Source organism: Salvia splendens, chromosome 5 (genome assembly GCF_004379255.2).
Source record: "Salvia splendens isolate huo1 chromosome 5, SspV2, whole genome shotgun sequence".
NCBI lineage: Eukaryota > Viridiplantae > Streptophyta > Magnoliopsida > Lamiales > Lamiaceae > Salvia > Salvia splendens.
In genome coordinates, this window is record NC_056036.1 from 7470840 (window position 1) to 7488330 (window position 17491).

At 37.9% G+C, this 17491-nt stretch overlaps 2 protein-coding genes and 4 non-coding genes across 6 annotated transcripts; 2 read left to right on the forward strand and 4 right to left on the reverse strand.

Annotated features, from left to right (window-relative positions):
- The first annotated feature begins 853 nt into the window (after window positions 1-853).
- Window positions 854-2170, forward strand: LOC121803721. Its single transcript, XM_042203347.1, has one exon. The coding sequence runs from the start codon at window positions 854-856 to the stop codon at window positions 2168-2170; it is 1317 nt and encodes a 438-aa protein (XP_042059281.1).
- A 3275-nt stretch (window positions 2171-5445) lies between these two features.
- LOC121806051 lies at window positions 5446-5554 on the reverse strand. Its single transcript, XR_006051589.1, has one exon. It is a non-coding gene; the product is annotated as a small nucleolar RNA snoR97 (small nucleolar RNA).
- A 422-nt stretch (window positions 5555-5976) lies between these two features.
- Window positions 5977-6067, reverse strand: LOC121806032. Its single transcript, XR_006051572.1, has one exon. It is a non-coding gene; the product is annotated as a small nucleolar RNA Z223 (small nucleolar RNA).
- Window positions 6068-6092: 25 nt separating this feature from the next.
- LOC121806057 lies at window positions 6093-6182 on the reverse strand. Its single transcript, XR_006051595.1, has one exon. It is a non-coding gene; the product is annotated as a small nucleolar RNA U36a (small nucleolar RNA).
- Window positions 6183-6394: 212 nt separating this feature from the next.
- On the reverse strand, window positions 6395-6540 carry LOC121806064. Its single transcript, XR_006051601.1, has one exon. It is a non-coding gene; the product is annotated as a small nucleolar RNA snoR134 (small nucleolar RNA).
- Window positions 6541-10327: 3787 nt separating this feature from the next.
- On the forward strand, window positions 10328-14734 carry LOC121805114 (protein LAZ1-like). Its single transcript, XM_042204902.1, has 8 exons — window positions 10328-10663; window positions 10736-10792; window positions 11929-12037; window positions 12204-12391; window positions 12497-12585; window positions 13059-13320; window positions 13519-13770; window positions 13998-14734. The coding sequence occupies exons 1-8, from the start codon at window positions 10493-10495 to the stop codon at window positions 14337-14339; spliced, it is 1470 nt and encodes a 489-aa protein (XP_042060836.1). The 5' UTR covers window positions 10328-10492; the 3' UTR covers window positions 14340-14734.
- The last annotated feature ends 2757 nt before the right edge of the window (window positions 14735-17491 follow it).

Here is a 17491-nt window from a genome sequence, read left to right on the forward strand (position 1 = left end):
CATTCTATGGCAGTTTCTTATTCCAGATTTCTCTATCAATTTGATTCTCCATTTCTCACAGATGTACAAAAATTATGTGTCTAATTTATTGATAAATAGGATTTCTAAAATTCAAAAATGCCCAAGAATAATGCAAAAATCCCTTCAATATCATCATGCCATATGTCCAAAGACCTAAAATGTACACTTTACTATTTAAATAGGTTTATGTATTGTTTTCATTTTGTTTTTAAATTATGTATTTTTATTTAAGTTATTTAATTAAATTATTAATTTTTATTTTATTCCGAAATCTTAATTTTAATATTAGATAAAATATGAAAATAATAACAAATGTGAATAGGTTAAATGATTAAGATTTAAGAATTATTTTAGTACAAAAATATTTTTCAAAAAAAACGAAGATAATCACTAAGTACTTAAAATTTATGTATTGAGTGCATGCTCATAGGGTGATTAAATAAAATCCTTGACCAATTCTTACAAATAATTTTTACTTTGGACATTTAAACATGGCAAAAATATGAACACTCTCCTAATAAATCTGAATTAAATTTCAACCCAAAATTAACCTTTAATCAAATCGGAGCGGAGCGTCTGATGTAGCCGTTTCCCATCCCACGGCCACGATGGAGCGGACTAATCAATAACGTTTTTTTCAAACCCCAACGGTCGAAAATCCCACAATAAACATAACAAAATTTTCCGCTCATATTGTATATGCAGTACTACATTTCCCCCAATTCCTAATCATCCATTCCTCTCAAGAGATAAAAAAACCCCCCAAAACTCAAGATTCTCATCCCAATTTCATCTCTGATCAATTAGAAGCCTATTTGAGAAAGACAGCGAAATGAGCGTTGCGCAGCTCCCAGACGCCATGGATTCTTCCGAAGATGTACAGATATGGAACAACGCTACCTTCGACAACTGTGAGATTTCCGAAGAGTTGGCGGCGAGCAAGCAGTCTTGGGGCTCTCTGGAATCGATTTTTGGAAATCCTAAATCGTCTTTCGATTCTGTTTCGGGTAAAGAAAATCAGGGTTTAGCTTCGGAGAATCATAATCAAATTCCCTCTGCTTCCCCTTTTCCCCAATCGGCCACAACGACGCCGTTCAAGCAGCTCAACGCTGTCGAATCGGTTCAAAAATCGAAAATCAGAGGTTTCGAGAAAAATCGAGTCTTCAAGATCGACGAGGAGATTGAAGAAATCGAAACACAAATCGCGCGATTGAATTCAAGATTGGAGGTTTTGAAGGTGGAGAAGGCGAGTGTTAGTGCTGTGGAGAAGAAAGGGAGAGTCATCGCGGCAAAGTTCATGGAGCATAAACAGAGTGTCAAGAATGATGAGATTTCGAATTTAAACGCAAGAACAAAGCCTAACAGAAGAGGGATTAGTTTAGGTCCAGCAGAAATCCTCTCCGCAGGGCGTAGAGGGATGAGTTTGGGGCCTTCGGAGATTTTTGGGGCGGCGAAGTCGAGGCAGATGATGATCAACAACACCCCTCTGCAGAGTAGGAGGCAATCTTGCATGTTGAAGTTGCAGGGGATTGATGAGGAGAAGGTGAAGAGCTGCAGTTTGAGCCCGAAATCGAGGAGAGTTGCTGCAAAATCAAGGCAAGCTATGACCACCATTGGATCAAGAAAGACTGTAAAGAAAGAAGAGGCTGTTTTGAGCTCGGTTCAGCCAAAGAAGCTGTTTAGAGATGGCGAGAAATCCGCCCCAAACAAGAAGGCGATCAGGCCGGGGAGGGTGGTGGCGAGTAGGTATAATCAGGGTGCGTCTCAGGCTTCAGCGGTGAGGAAGAGATCTCTGCCGGAGAATGATGGTGATGCAGGGAAAAGGGTTGAGAAGAAACGGTCTTTATCCATTGGGAAGACGAGGGCTAATGAGGGCGAGGGGCGGGTGAAGAAGAGGTGGGAGATTCCGAGTGAGATTGTAGTTCACAGCAGCAGTGTGGAGGGAGAGAAGTCACCAGAGGGTGCTGTGGTGGGGCCTTGCTTGCTTCCGAGGCTGAGGATTGCCCGTTGCAACGAGAGTCCACGTGGCTCGGGGCCTGCAAAGAAGGTGGCGGAGCTTGTTGGGAGGAAGTCATATTTTGCTAGTGATGATGGTGTGTGTCAAGCTCTTAGTTATTGTGAAGAGGAGGAAGAAGAAGAAGATGATTAGTGTTGAGTTTTGGTTGGATTGTGTTTTTTGCCTTGTTATGGTAAATAGAGAATAAGGAGTAAAGCATACTTGTGCCTTTTTCTTGACTAGAGTGGTGCATGGTCTTGTATGTGGCTTCGTCAGTGCACGTCATGTGTGTATTAATGACGGCTTTTCTATCATTTGAGTATTGAGATTAAAATGTTGTTAAATTTGAATGAAAGCATATACTTTTTTTAAAAAAAAATTAGACAAAATATGTCCTTCGTAAACAACCATTCTAGTGGAAAGTTTATTCGAAAATCAAACCAATTACACGAAATTATTCAAGTCATGCAGACGCACCTTTCAATTCTCAACCTTTGTTTTTCGAAATTGTTATACTGAAGGCGGTATTCAAGACTTTAGAGCATAAAACATACTGTAGTTGTATAAAAATTGAGAATTTTGATATGAACTTTGTGAACTGTAGTTTGTGGTATGTAAAATTGCATATTTGTGAACTACTTATAATTGCTCAGAAATCCAAAATTGTTGAATAAAGAATATTTCCAATAACAGGAGTACTAAGAGCATCCACGTCTGTGCCCTTGCCAACGAGCACGGATGTGAACTCGGACCCACTTTTACTTTCTGCTCTTAGGCAAGAGCACAACACTCACATCCGAGATCTTCTGCAAAAACAAGCTCAAGGATCCCGCCATTCTATCATTCAATTTAAATAAAAATATTTCCACAATATTAAAATGCATTAAAAATAATCGGAATAATATTGCAAATTACAAAAAAAAATTAAAATTACATAATTAAAATCCTAAAAATTAAAATTTTCATAATTAAAGTCTTAAAAATTACATAATTTAAATCCTACAAATTAAAAATTACATAAATAAATTCATAAAATTAAAAAAACCCACTACTCTTGGCCGAATTTCGCCCAAATGTGTTTGATTAGGTCTTCTTGTAGCTCAACGTGGGTTCGGGTATCACGCATTGTGTGCCTTGTTTCGATCCTCTCACCCTCCGTCGTATGCACACCTCGGCGTGGGGGAGACCTCGCGGTTGAGCTTCCGGCTTCATCCTCGTCGTAAAAGCTAGCCGCCCTCGGTCCTTCGTCGGCTATAATCATGTTGTGCAAGATAATACATGTGTACATGATGTCGGCGATATTTTTCACGTACCACAGCCGAGACGGGGCCTTCACAATGTTAATCGGACTTGAAGGACCCCAAAAGCTCTTTCGACGTCTTTACGAGCGGACTCTTGACGCTGCACAAAAAGAACCCGTCTCGGGTCTTGCGGGTTGCTGGGCGTCTTCACGAAAGTCGATCACCTTGGGTAGATACCATCGGCGAGATAGTAACCCATGTGGTATTTATTTCCGTTGACGGTGTAGTCGGTCGCCGGTGTTACACCATTCAACACATCATTGAAGAGTGGTGAAGAATAGAGCACGTTCAAGTCGTTGTTGTATCCGGCAACACCGAAATATGCATGTCAAATCCATAGGCGGTAGTCGGCGACCGCTTCAAGGATAAGTGTTGGGCCGCCGCCTTTGTGGCCGCTTAAGTGTTGCTCCCTCCAAGCTGTCGGACAATTCTTCCACCTCCAATGCATGCAGTCAATGTTGTCGAGCATACCGGGAAAAACATGGACTGTTTCTTGAAGACGAACCAACCATTGGCAATCATCGTCGGTGGTGGGTGCCCGAATGAATTCATCCCCGAAAGCTGAACGAACGCCTTCGCAAAAATTATTAAGGCAAAGGATTCCAGTGGACTCACCGACATGCAAATACTCGTCAAAGAGGTCAGCCGTTTGCCCAGTATCAAGTTGTCGGATGGCACACGTACACTTCTGCAACGCCGAGAGACTTTGCCGACCGGCTGCGTCTTTAATTGTTTGAAATTATTCAACACGGGCGGACAATGTGTTGACAATACGCATAAACAAGAGTTTTGACATGCGAAAACGGCGCCGAAAGTAATCTTCCGGAAACCGCGGCTGGTCGGAAAAATAGTCGGCAACGAACCTTTCGTTGGCTCCCTTCCGGTCACGATGGATGTATCGTCGAGTTGATCTAGTTGGTTGAGGAGGGGTGGGGGTATTCGCCACGACATAGGCTTCATATGTGGCATGATGTTGTTCATAGTATTCTTGTTCTTCGCGCTCCGCTTCCGCAATGAGATGGGTGAAATTCATTTGAGGGTTTGAGTGAGAGAGAAAGATGTAGATATAAGTTGTATGAAAAAATATGAATGAGAGATGATTTGATGTGAAAAATGGATGATGAATGTGTATTTATATATGATTTTGGGGATAATAAAAATATGAAAAAATTAAAAAAATTCCAGAAAAAGGGTAAAAAAACGGCAAGATTTTTGGGATTCTGAAAATATTTTTTTTTATTTTTGGTATTATTTTCGATTTAAAAAAATGAATTTCCAACCGAAATGTCGTTGGCCAATCAGAACGCACCACGTCAGCTGCTCACTGGCACGGACGTACTCGATGCATCGAGCAGCGCCGCGCAAGCGGCAAGAGGGCAGCAACGGACAGCGATGCCGTGCCGCTAGCACGGACGAACGGACAGCACCCTGCTCACCGCTGCGGATGCTCTAATGGACAAAAATGGCAATCAAACAATAAAATGAGGTTAATTAAATAACGATGTTAGCCCGGACGCCGACCACAGTCCATAGTATTAACTTTTAACAACTTTATAAACCCCTATCTTACTAAAGAGGAAATGTTGCTGGTGGAAAATTAAACACATTACGGGGTAGTACTACAAGCAATATACAGGGACAGGGTGAAGTGAAGTTTGATTATGAAATAAAACTGGCTCTGAATTGAGCTCGTGACTAATTTACTTGTGCTGCGACTCTCAACAAATCCACTTGAATTAAACAACATATTTGTCTAGGAGTGACTCTCGCAATACAAATTCTCTTTCACCGCAAATATAAATTAGGAAAACATAAAGGTGCGGAATCAGGAATTCTAGGAGTAGGAGTGTAATAAACAGCTCGACGATTCTCATTAACAATGTTTTCATTTTACAAATTCATAAAATGGAAAATTACAACATCATCCCATCTACAACAATTCGAACAACTTCAAAATAGTAGCTTCAACAAACCACTAACTTCACACAGCAGATATCCACAAGCCTGTGCAACAAAACAAACACGTCAATCCTATACAAAACAGGTACAGGGATAACAAGTGAGAAAAAATTATGATTTCCTTAAACATAGTAGAATTAACATTGAAAAATAGAGGAATTATTAAAAGATTGTTGTGCTGTGATTTAACTCCAGTCTCGTAGAAAAATCAAAAGAAGAAGCTGATAAACAACACATTTGATGTATGAGTTTTTAGACCCTCAGCCAAAAAGGTTTCAAAAACATGGCAAAGGTATAGCAGAAGTGTAAAACACTAAAGCTCAATATCAAAACAACTCAAAAATCCATAAAGATTCAATTTTTAGCAAAAAAAATAATAGCCTCAGCATGTTAATTATAATCAATAGCAACGTAGATCCGCTGAGAGGTTCCCCTGCATAAGCAGGACTCGGCTTCACTAAACCTCATATACTATCCAACAATCATCACAGGCAATAAATTTAATCTAAAAAGAATATTAGAAAATTCTCAGATATTTCCATACTTTCATGGAAAGATGTAGCAATATCAAGGGGTTCTCCCTTTACAGGGTCTCAATATCACTACACCTCAAAAATGGAAGTTTCATCATTGATTAAAAACCTAAGAATTGTGAAAATAGACCGAATTATGATAAATGACAAATAAAATGGTAAGACGGCGAGATTCAGATAATTATACAGCTCTATCGATCATGAATTTTCTGAAGCAGAACTGGCGTTAAGCTGATAAATAATCATCACGACCATAAACTAAACACTAAAAATGAGAAATTTTGGCTCATATTAAGAAATTCAACCATTATTATCAATCTACTTCATCGATTGGAAACCTCAGAAGCGCGGATAATTGTTTAATCATAGCCAAAACCCTAATTGTTTAAAAAAAATTAAAATTTGGGTTTTTTAAAAAAATTTAGCGGACATTTTTAGAGGTACAACAATGGAAAGTGTAAACCCCCACGTGAAAGCCGCTGAATCTTTGCCCCTATGACTAGCTCTATTTTTCAATGAAAATCGGAAAACAAGCTAAAGGTGTGGTGAGGCAATCGGAATTGAAAAAATAAATGAAATAATGAGAATGTTGCCGTTGTTTTGACACAAATAAGCCGTGAAGAAGGTACAGCGGCATATCTGCAACACTAAACGGCATCGTTCTGGCACGAGCTTTGGGACATGTTTCTTCATTAGAGAATCTCAGAGGAGCCCGGGTTGCTACATGCGAAAAATGCAAAGGATTTTTTCGAAATCGAGCAAATAGATGAAGAACGAAGGAAAGTACATGAGGATTTCTGAAATTGATATCTGGGTGAGGAAGGGTAGAGATGACCATGGTTTTATAGAGAAACCCTAATCACAATTGGGTGGGCCGTAGAGGCTAAATTTCAGAGGGCCGGACAATTTGTGGAATTAGGAATTTTGAGATGTAAACTATTTTCCCAATACTCCAATTATGAACCAATTTACAAATAAATAGTATTATGAAAATATTTTCATTACGTGTGATTTCAGATTTTTTAATGACATTTGTAAAGACATTGCAGCGACGAATCCACAACTGTTTGTCCATTCTTGCTAATGCTATCTTCGTGACCATGTCCTCAAATCAGATGAATGGACATGCCTCACACTAATAAATACAGGAAGTGTCTCTTTTTAATATAGCACAATTATAATTTTGGGTAGTGATATTGTACTTACTTAATCGGACTTTTTAAATTTTTTACATTCAAAATCATTTTATAAATATTAATTGATTTAAAATAAATTTCATACTAATCATTTTGCAATAGTTTAAATTTTTTTTAATTTTTACGTAAATATTTGCATATTTAAGCAAAAAAAATATTTTTCTTACTGAATATTGTATAATTAATTCAAATCAAGCTTGAAATCATGTCACGATTCAACATAAAAGTTCTACATCACTTATTTATTATTGCTACATATGATACAGTCAGTGGTGGACGCAGAAACTTTTTGTAGCAGGGGCTCCATAGTAAACTTTATTCATTCATATTTAAAGTCTCGTCTCATGAATGGATAAAGTAAGTGGAGTATTTGTCTTACTTTTATGTATAGAGTTTATAATGAAAAATGAATGTAATGATTTAGTAAAGTGACGGGTTCACTTATCTAAAAAAAGTGAATCAGACTTTAAGTTGCGGACGTATCAAAATGACAAAGTATGATATTATTTCACGAATAGAGTGAGTATTTTGTTTAAATAATAGCTTCATTGAACCTACAAGATAAAAATCAAATAGGCGAAAATCAATTTTAATAAATCACTAATCTTATACTCCCTCCGTCCGCCATTAAGAGTCACATTTCTTGGCGTCACGAGTTTTAAGAAATGTTAAGAAAAGTGAGTGGAAAAAAGTTAGTGGAATGGAGGTCTCACTTATATAGTATATATTAGTTTTAAATGAAATGTGAGTGGAATGAGTTAGTGGAAGGTGGAACCCTAATAATATTTATGGAAAAAGTGAACCGAGACTCCTATTCGCGAACGGACTAAAAGGGAAAAACAGGACTCCTATTCGCGGACGGACTAAAATGGAAAAACGGGACTCCTATTCGCGGACGAAGGAAGTATAATTTTTCTACATAAATTGAGTAGAGAAAAAATAAAATAGAGATAACGACGTTACCATTTTAATAATGAATCAACTAGAACGGGATGATGGAGTATAAATTTAAACAACAAGCTCTAATTTTTATTGTGAATTTTTATAACAAAATAAATATAAAGAATCGTTAAAAATTAATTTTTTAATAATAGAATTGAAAAAAGAAAACATACAATTAAAGTGAACCGTCAAAAAATTGTATGTTAAAATGAAGAAATGGTTTTTTAAGCACATTTCCAATTTCTTAAACTATCTAAATTAAAATACTAGTTGTAATTTCTAACAAAAATATTGGCACGTTAACAAAAATTACTACAAGGAGTATAAATTTAAAATATACCGAGTATTGTATAATGGATTTGGATCCCCTGCAGTGCTGTGCACAGACAGGGGAATAAAAAAATAATTTTTTATTATTATTAAAAATTATTTTTGTGTGAGCACAGCCGGGGATCCACTCCATTGTATAATTACTTAAAGTGTCATGTCACATTTTAAAGTGGAATAGTATTTTAAAGAAACTAAATAGAGAGTATTTATGAGCATGCAACTATTTATAATATTATTATTATTATTATTATTATTATTATTATTATTATCTTACTTTAACTTCTTAGTTGTCTTCTTTAGGAGAGTCAGAGCATCCACAATGACTTTCGCCCAGCAATAGCTCAGTCATAGCCCAGCCACAAACTCCTTCTGCCATATCATTAGCACTAAAAATCTGTCTGTCACATCATCAGGACAAGCAAATAGCCCAGCAATAGCCTAGCCACATCGCTCAAAATTATATAAGCTGAATAATTGACAATCATACAAAATACGGAATTAAATTGACGACACAGATACGGGAAAATCCAATAATTTTATTTAAATTAAAAAAAGTACATTTAAAAAAATTACATAATAAAAAAACTAACGTCGTGCAGTCCTCCGCGCCCACAACTCTTCATTTAAATCCTTTTGGAGTCGAATATGAGCATCCGTTTGGCGTCTGTCGGCATGTGCTAGGAGGAGGTCGGCTTCATCGTGCGAGACCCCAATTCGTACGTTGGGGATGGCCATGCCGTGGCTTGGACCGACTTCATTATCGTCATTGGCCCAACTAGTCAGTTGTACACCTTCATCTTCGACAATCATGTTGTGCATGATAATACAGGCGTACATTAAAAAAAAAATCACTCGCCGGTCCGGAGCCCACAATGGCGGCGAGCGGACCGGCGAGCGCATCGCCCAACGCTCGCGGATCGGCGTGCGCTCGCCGATTTTTTTGCCGAAATGGCGCTCACCGGTTACAATGGTTCGGCGAGCGCCGGAGATCGGCTAGCCGGTCCGCTCGCCGCCATTGTGGATGCTCTTACGACAACCATTTTTATCTTCTGCAACATCCAATTTTCAAATTTTTCCAGCCCCTCCTTATCATTAACGTTCGACAATTTACTCTTTTTGTGGTATAATCTTAGGAAGGGCTATTGATAAGTTTTGGTTTTTTTAAAAAAATTTTGAAGAAGAAAAACATAAAAAATAAATTTGGAAAGGGCTTAAGCCCTCACCACTCCTTACTGTGTCCGCCACTAGATACAGTAAATAACAAAACTAATTTTTAATTAAATTCACTTAAATTTAAAAATTTAAGAATATTATGTACATGCATAATTTATATACATTTATCTTTTCTATATAATTTTTTAATTTTGATTCTTTGGTTTTCTAGAAAAACAAATTATATTTTTCAAAGTACCATATCTCTTTAGGTGGACACTCAACTTATTTGGTCTATGCAATTTGCACACAATGAGGCAAGCAGTTAAAAAGCAGTAAAAAGAGACTCACCAAAAAAGTATACTCCATTTGCTAATCTACGATCAATCTCATGGCCTAGTCGAGAAGAATGTTTTCATCCGGCATCAGATTCATATTTTTCAAAGAGATAAATTTCGTAAGAGATAAATATGTTTGAATTAAGAATTTAGGGGAAGGAAGTGTATTTATAGAATTTGATTTTAAATAATTGTGAATCCAACCCATCCTCGAAAACCATCCCCTCACCCGTAGCGGCGTTCCCCCCATCCCTCACCACTCACTATTTATTTAATTTTTATTTGTAGTTTTGTTATTTCATTATATAGATATTTTAAATTTGAGATTCTATTCAGTTGATTTTCAATATTTCGATTCTATAAATTTTTGTATTTAAATTATGTAGATTTGAAATTTTAATTATCTAATTATTGACATCTCAACTACTTTATTTTCAAAATTTTAATTATTAGATTACTTGAGGTGGGACATTGATAATGTTTTTTTGCAATTCGTTTATATCGTTGACATAATGAAATATGGTCATAATTTTGTTTATATTGATAAAAAAATTAGCACATGTTCATAATTATGTCGCTGTATTGGCTCAGTCACTAATCAAATCATCGCATCCATCCTCCAGTCTTACCGCGATACGAAGACGAAACCGAATCTACATGAGTTTCGAATTCCACTGATCGAAATCAACCAAATTCCCAATCGGAGTCAGCTGAGTTCGAATTGATGCTGCTGAGAACCGTCAATTCTGGTTATTATCATCTCCTAATTTGGCTCACCGGCGAATATCCGACGCCTATATGGGCAGTTTTGATCGCCGGAACATTTGTCGTCGTCACTCTCACCCTCTCCATCTACCTCATGTTCGAGCATCTTTCCGCCTACAAGAATCCGGAGGTCCATTTCAGAAGATTAAGAGTTTTTCCTATCTTTCAGTTGTTAATTTTGTTGGCGATTTGATGATTGCAGGAGCAAAAGTTTTTGCTAGGAGTGATACTAATGGTGCCATGCTATGCTGTTGAATCAGTAAGCCTTTTGATGTTTTTTTTTTGTCTATTTCTGTATGGTTGAGCTGATTGAGGAGAATGACCGTGAGTTGTTTTGTTGATTTTGGTTGGTGGTTGTGTTACGGGAGTGGAAATTTAGTATAGTGGAATATGTTTATATTTAATTGAGTTTGTTTTTAGTTGAAACGATGAGCTAAGAGAACTTATATGGTGAAAGTTGAGATGGTGTAGCAGTGTTATTTCTTAATTCATTGTTCACATTGAGTGAAAATTTCAAACGTTTGCTTTTGAGAAGTTTCTATCCATATTATAATTACTGTGTGCTGACTGGTGAATAACCTGAGATTAGTGGATGATTCTCATATCGAAGCACTATGTTGCAACAAGCTATAGTGTATCGGTATTTATGCCAATAGTAGCATTGGGAATTTATTCACCATTGACTCAAAATGTGTGTGTATGAGGCGCCTTTGTCAAGTTTTTGGTGTTTGGGAAGCTTGTAGAGTGTCCTATAATTTGATGGTTTCATTGACCATTTATTATCACATCTCTGTAAGTGGAACTGATATGGGAGCGCAGGTACTTTATTGTTTTCAGCACTCAAGTTACTCTGTAAACTTCTTAAAATCCATATGTAAACTTAAAAACTGTGGGATTTAATGGCCAGATGAGGGTGTGTTTTTAGCATATAATTCAAATATTCAGTAGATTCCATATTGGTTGTCGTGTAATGCTTATAATATCCAACTCTTGAAGGTTTTATGTAGCTTCTTTCTTCACTTGTGCTCTCTCAACTACTTCCCATATTGATTCTTCTTATTTATGTTCTTAGTTTTTTTGTTTCGTACTTTTTTTTTGTGTGAATGATGCTGATTCTGTTAATTTGCTTTCCTTAAGACAACATTTCTCATGGGATCACTTCTCATACAGTCATGTAGACAGATTAATGACTGATGATATCAATTAATTTTATTGGTTACTTCTATGTAAAGTAGTACATCTTCCTGACTGATAGCTTGAATCACATTACATTAGAAATCTGCTTGGCTTCATTCTTTACTACTATGATTTTGTGATGATGAACGTTGCCTATGAAAAGTTTAGTAAAAAAATTCCTCATTTTACTTTTTCTCAAGCATGGTCCTCTGTTTGCAGTTTGTCTCGATGGTACACCCAGCAATTAGTGTTGATGTTGGGATTGCACGTGATTGCTACGAGTCCTTTGCCATGTATTGCTTTTGGAGGTATCTAATTGCTTGTTTAGGTATATCATCAAGCTTACCCTTTTAATATCGAAGTTCTTTAGTTAGAGTCCGTTATTGCACACTTTATCCTTTTCGTCACCCCTGGTCATCAGTTTTTTTTGCTAAACTAGACTAACTAACTAGTTTGTCGGAACAAATTCATCCTATTTTCACATGGTGGATTAGGCGGAGAGGAGGGGGCAATTGAGTTTATGAGAAGGGAAGGACGTGCAGGTATGAAAGCACCCCTACTAGATGATCATGGTCATGAAAGGGGAATCGTAAAACATCCTTTTCCAATGAATTATATCTTGAAGCCTTGGAAACTTGATCAGTGGGTTTATCAGGTTATGAGGATTGGAATTGTTCAGTATGTAAGTTCCATCCTCATGTGAAATCCTTTAGTATGTTCTGTCACCAACTATTCATACTCATTAATCTCGCTATGCCTGACCAAGTTTGGTATACTTCCATGGCAGATGATAATAAAAGCATTTACCGCTATTTCAGCAGTGATTCTTGAAGCTTTTGATGTGTACTGTGAAGGCGACTTCAAATGGAACTGTGGGTGCGTTACATCCTTTGAATATTTTTAGTAGCTATTTTGGAACTTGTTTCAGATTAGCTGTAACTCTTCAGGACATGTAGGAGGGATTTCAAACAGGAAGGTGGGAAGCTGAAATAAATGGAACATAGCAATAATAGGCAATCATGTTTTTCTTGGAATATGCTAGTCACTAGAGCAAAAAACTTATGCTACCTTTTGGTGAACCACTCTTTGAAGTGAAATTATACTTACAAGCTAGTGGGGTGATTCAACTTGTTTTAATGACTTTGTACTCCTTTGTGTCCTATTTAATGAAAATATTCCATTCATAATCTGCATACACATTACACAATATGCTACTTCTGTTTAATCTCGATTCATTTGAAGTTTTTTTCTGTAAGATTTATTTCAAAATGAGACTTTAACTACTATTTGAGTGGCTTAAATGGATGTATGAGAAACCTAATTACTCTTAATACTTCTTTGTTTTATAGGTACCCTTATATGGCCGTGGTTTTAAATTTCAGTCAATCGTGGGCTTTGTATTGCTTGGTTCATTTTTATGCCATCACAAAAATTGAATTGGCACACATTAAACCACTGTACAAGTTTTTGACATTCAAGTCAATTGTGTTCTTAACTTGGTGGCAAGGTGTGGCAATTGCTCTATTCTACACTGTTGGCTTATTTAAAAGTCCGATAGCTGAGTCATTGCAATTTAAATCAAGTGTTCAGGACTTCATCATCTGCATAGAGGTAATTGTTTTAAGTTGACTTAATATTTGTTTTGACAGCAAAAAAGAATCTTGATGGGGCTTCCATTGCTTACAGATATCTAGATTTTGATAGATACACAATTGGCTCAATAGTCAATTTCTTATTGTGTTCTAGTTTGACGTGTTCTGTGCAGATAATATATTGTGTTATAAATGTTTGCATATTCATCCAGGACAGATGGGTCTTGCTTCTGCGGTTCACCTTTATGTTTTCCCGGCAAAGCCTTATGAGTTAATGGGAGATCTCTTTTCTGGAAGTGTTGCAGTCCTAGGAGATTATGCATCCGTGGATTGTCAGCTGGACCCTGATGAGGTTAGGGATAGCCAACGTCCCACAAAGCTGCGCCTTCCTCAACCCGACTATGAAGCCAGGAGTGGAATGACCATCAGAGAGAGCGTTAAGGATGTCTTTATCGGTGGTGGTGAATATGTAAGTTCTTCCCTCTTTATTTAATACACAACTCCTGCGCCTGCCCAATATCGAAATTATTCATAAATGTGTATATCTAGTTGGATTGTTGGAGATTACATATATAATATAGTATATTCACAAACCTATGCTTCCTCCCAAGTTCTGTGTCAATGATAGGGCTTGATAAGGTGTCGTTACTTTCGCCTGCTGGATGTATTAAAATAGGCTTCCCCTTTGCTCTGCAGATTGTGAATGATGTGAAGTTCACAGTCACTCAAGCAGTAGAGCCAGTAGAGAAAGGAATCACTAAAATCAACCAAAAGTGGCATAAGATCTCCGAGAACATAAAGAAGGAAAGGACAACCAAGGACGACAGTTGCATTTCCTCGTTGGCACAGCCAGTGATCCGTGGAATCGACGATCCCCTCCTAAATGGGAGCTTCAGTGACAGCAGTAGTAGCTCAAGGAAGAAGAAGCACCGAAACAACACCGGGTACACCAGCGCAGAGAGTGGCAACGAAAGCAGCATCGACTCTGCGTTTGGTGGTTACAAGACTCACGGCCGCCGCTGGCTTGTCAAAGATTAGTGAATGAGGATAAGACCGACTGAATTTTCGTTGAGCCAGCTACGTATCGCCGTAACGTAATTCTGATGGCTGGGACTATGCTGTTCTGTATCTGGTGCTTGATGATCAGAGCAAGGAATTCGAGCTATTGCAAAAAGGCTGTAGATTTTCTCCTCTGTTTGAAATTATTGTATAGAGAAGAAAAAATGAAAAACCTCTTCTATATGCCACACTCTACATAGAGAAGAAACCATTGTTTGGTCATGAAAATTTTTATTTCTTTGTACAATAAGTAGAATAAGTAATTACATATGGGTGACGAAATGATCCTATTTTCCATGAGGAAGTTATGTGTTCTACTTGTAAATTTGATCATATCATCAGTGTATTATAATCAACTCAATATGATTTACTAACGTGTCTGTTGTTTTTCATACATTCGAAACTCGAATGTTTGTTAGTTTTGTCGATGCGTTTCATGAGGTACTCAGGAAAATTAAGGCCTTAGCATGTTTAGTAGGCATATTAAATTAGCACAGGATAATTAATTAAGATGGGCTTTAAGATAAATAATTCACCATTTTGAATTAATTTGCTCCGGGCCTCAGCTGGCCAAAATGGAAATCTTTAATGGCCTAACATGAATCTTATTTTATCTTCCAAACACCAAATAACCAATATAACTCATATATTTTGGTCTTATCTAGGCTACCAAACAAACACCTTGAGTGTAATTGAGATATTTAAATTTTCTTTTATTATCTTACTTAGAAATTGTCGCTCTAAGGCCATCCACATCCACTGTCTCAATACCGTCTCATCCTTTCACTATTCATGGGCCCAGTGCACTTTTTACCCCATCTCTTAACTAAGAGACAACACTTGCAACCCTCCATCTCTTAATCATCTCATCCCTTAACTATTCATTCAATTTTATTTTTTATTTTTATTTTTCAACTAATTCAATTAATAAAAACACACTTCATTAAATAAAAGAAAATTATAATTTAAAATCCTAAAAAAATAAAAAATAAAAACATAATTAAAATCTTAAAAATAAAATAAAAAGACATAATTTAAAATACTAGAAATTAAAAATTGCACACTTAAATTATAAAAACTACTCCGCCGGCGAATCATCCCCCGAAGGCGGTGGCGGTGCACCCAGCTAGATAGAGGCGGAATACCAAGTTGTCTTGCCAGATACGCAATGCCGGCAAGATGGGCTTGATATTGGTCAGGCGTCATGCGGGAAGTGTCAGTCATCGTGGCGGTGAAGTACATGGACATTAGGGAGGTCGGCGACCCTTGGGAGCCCGCATGTCTTGATTCGCCTCGGCCCTTCCCTACGCGAGCTCTAGCCGCCTTCGCCGCCTTGTTCCCTTGTGGCCGACGTCGTGTACCGGAGGAGCCTCTACATCGGATGTCGGGAACTTAACCTCTTGTGAGGCGTTGCCTTTCCCGCCCTCACTAGACGAGTATTGGCCACCCGTCGTGTGCTTCGTGCGTTTCAAGCTCGAGCCCGTGCTGGACTGGACACCGCCAGCCCACCTATCAAACTCTTTGACCGACTACCAAACATCGGCATGTTTGAAATCTTTTTTGGTGTCGGCTTTAAAGAATCGCAAAGCCGCTCCCAGAATGTCGGCTGCACTGGCTCGGCTTTGGTAATTCTCCGCTTCATTCTTGTAGATCCCACAAAATAGTTTGATATCTCTGTCGGCTCGCTCTCAAAACGACTGTGAAGCATCTTCAAGTTGCGGCGGCGGGCCCCCTTCGACTTTTGCTTGTTGTATACGTCGGTGACCTTATCCCAAAAACACGTGCGGGTTTGTTGATTCCCGACGATGGGATCGTACGACGTGTTGATCCAAGCGTCGAACAGAGCCATCGTCTCCACAGAGCTGTATGGATGACGGCCTAGGTCCTCGTCCTCCTCCTCTTCCTCCTCGTTTTCGAATCCGCAATTGGCGGAGCTTCCACCGCCTTATCCTCCTCCTCTACTGGCTCGTCCTCCTCCGTCTCCTCCTCTTCTAGCTCCGGTCAGAAGGTTTTCCGGAGTGTGTTCCTCCAGAATATTCTCCCTAATTTGGGATAATCCCTGCGTTTGCTCATACCTCGGGACGGAGGGACGATAGTATGCATCAACTGAAAAAGATGGTGTTTGGTACGTCGGCGTCGACGAGCCTTGGGTGCCCGGCGACGAACCGGAACCAGAAGCACCCAAAACATTGTACATGCCCCCCAATCGACAAACGCGTTCAAGTCGAAGCTGCCCTCATCGCCGGAGTTCCCGTCACTAGACATTTTTGCAGAAATTGAAGAAGAAAGAGAGATGATATGATAGTGATGTGAAGAAAAAAAGATGAGAGATGTGTATTTGTGTGTAAAATGAAAGAGGTAATGGGAGTATTTATAGAATAATAAAAAAATATTACCGTTTCAAACGGTAATATTACCGTTTCAAAATTTTAATTTTTAATTTTTAATTTTTTTTATCGGAAAATCGTTTTTTTTTTTTAAATATTTATTGCGTCAGCATGACGATGCTCACTTGCGGGCCGGCGATTGGGCGTCACGCCTCGCGCCAGAGCTCGCCGGCTTCCTCAACGCGAAGGGCCGTGGGACAGGACGGAAGGGTCGCATCGCTGTCTCGATGCTGGCTCGTCTCGCCGAGACGAGCTCGAGCCCGCATCGAGACAGCGATGCGGATGCTCTAAAATTTCTCTACAATTCTTTTAATTTAAATTTATAATAACTTTTTAATACTAATTATTATTTAGTTTTTAATATATGTAAAAATATAAGTGATTAAATAAACTGTTTTTGCATATGCGTGATTGCTAGTAGTAAATATAGTCATATTAATGTAGACATTTAGTGTTCAAGATTATTTTCATGCTGTGGATACGCTTTTATAAATTGGAAGATAGTTGATTGATTTAAAATAAACGAACATTGTTCCAATTTTGGTTTTTGCAAATAGCTTTTAAATGTTGTTCACAAATGACTCGACAATTTAATTAGTTAGTTGCATACAAGGCTCCCTATACAAAATGGTAGTACTACTAGTTTTATTTTATGGAATTAACAAATTTGTTTTTGTATTTCAAGACATTCAATTATTTTTCAAGACAATTTCAGCTTCACCAAAAAGTGAAACTAGGAGAGTA

What these genes read in the sequence shown, in the direction of transcription:
- LOC121803721 (XM_042203347.1), top strand. Translation starts at nt 854, where the DNA reads ATGAGCGTTGCGCAGCTCCCAGACGCCATGGATTCTTCCGAAGATGTA.
- LOC121805114 (XM_042204902.1), top strand. Translation starts at nt 10,493, where the DNA reads ATGCTGCTGAGAACCGTCAATTCTGGTTATTATCATCTCCTAATTTGG. An exon ending in CCGCCTACAAGAATCCGGAG is followed by an intron (nt 10,664 to 10,735) that starts GTCCATTTCAGA and finishes TGATGATTGCAG; the next exon opens with GAGCAAAAGTTTTTGCTAGG. An exon ending in ACTTCATCATCTGCATAGAG is followed by an intron (nt 13,321 to 13,518) that starts GTAATTGTTTTA and finishes CATCCAGGACAG; the next exon opens with ATGGGTCTTGCTTCTGCGGT.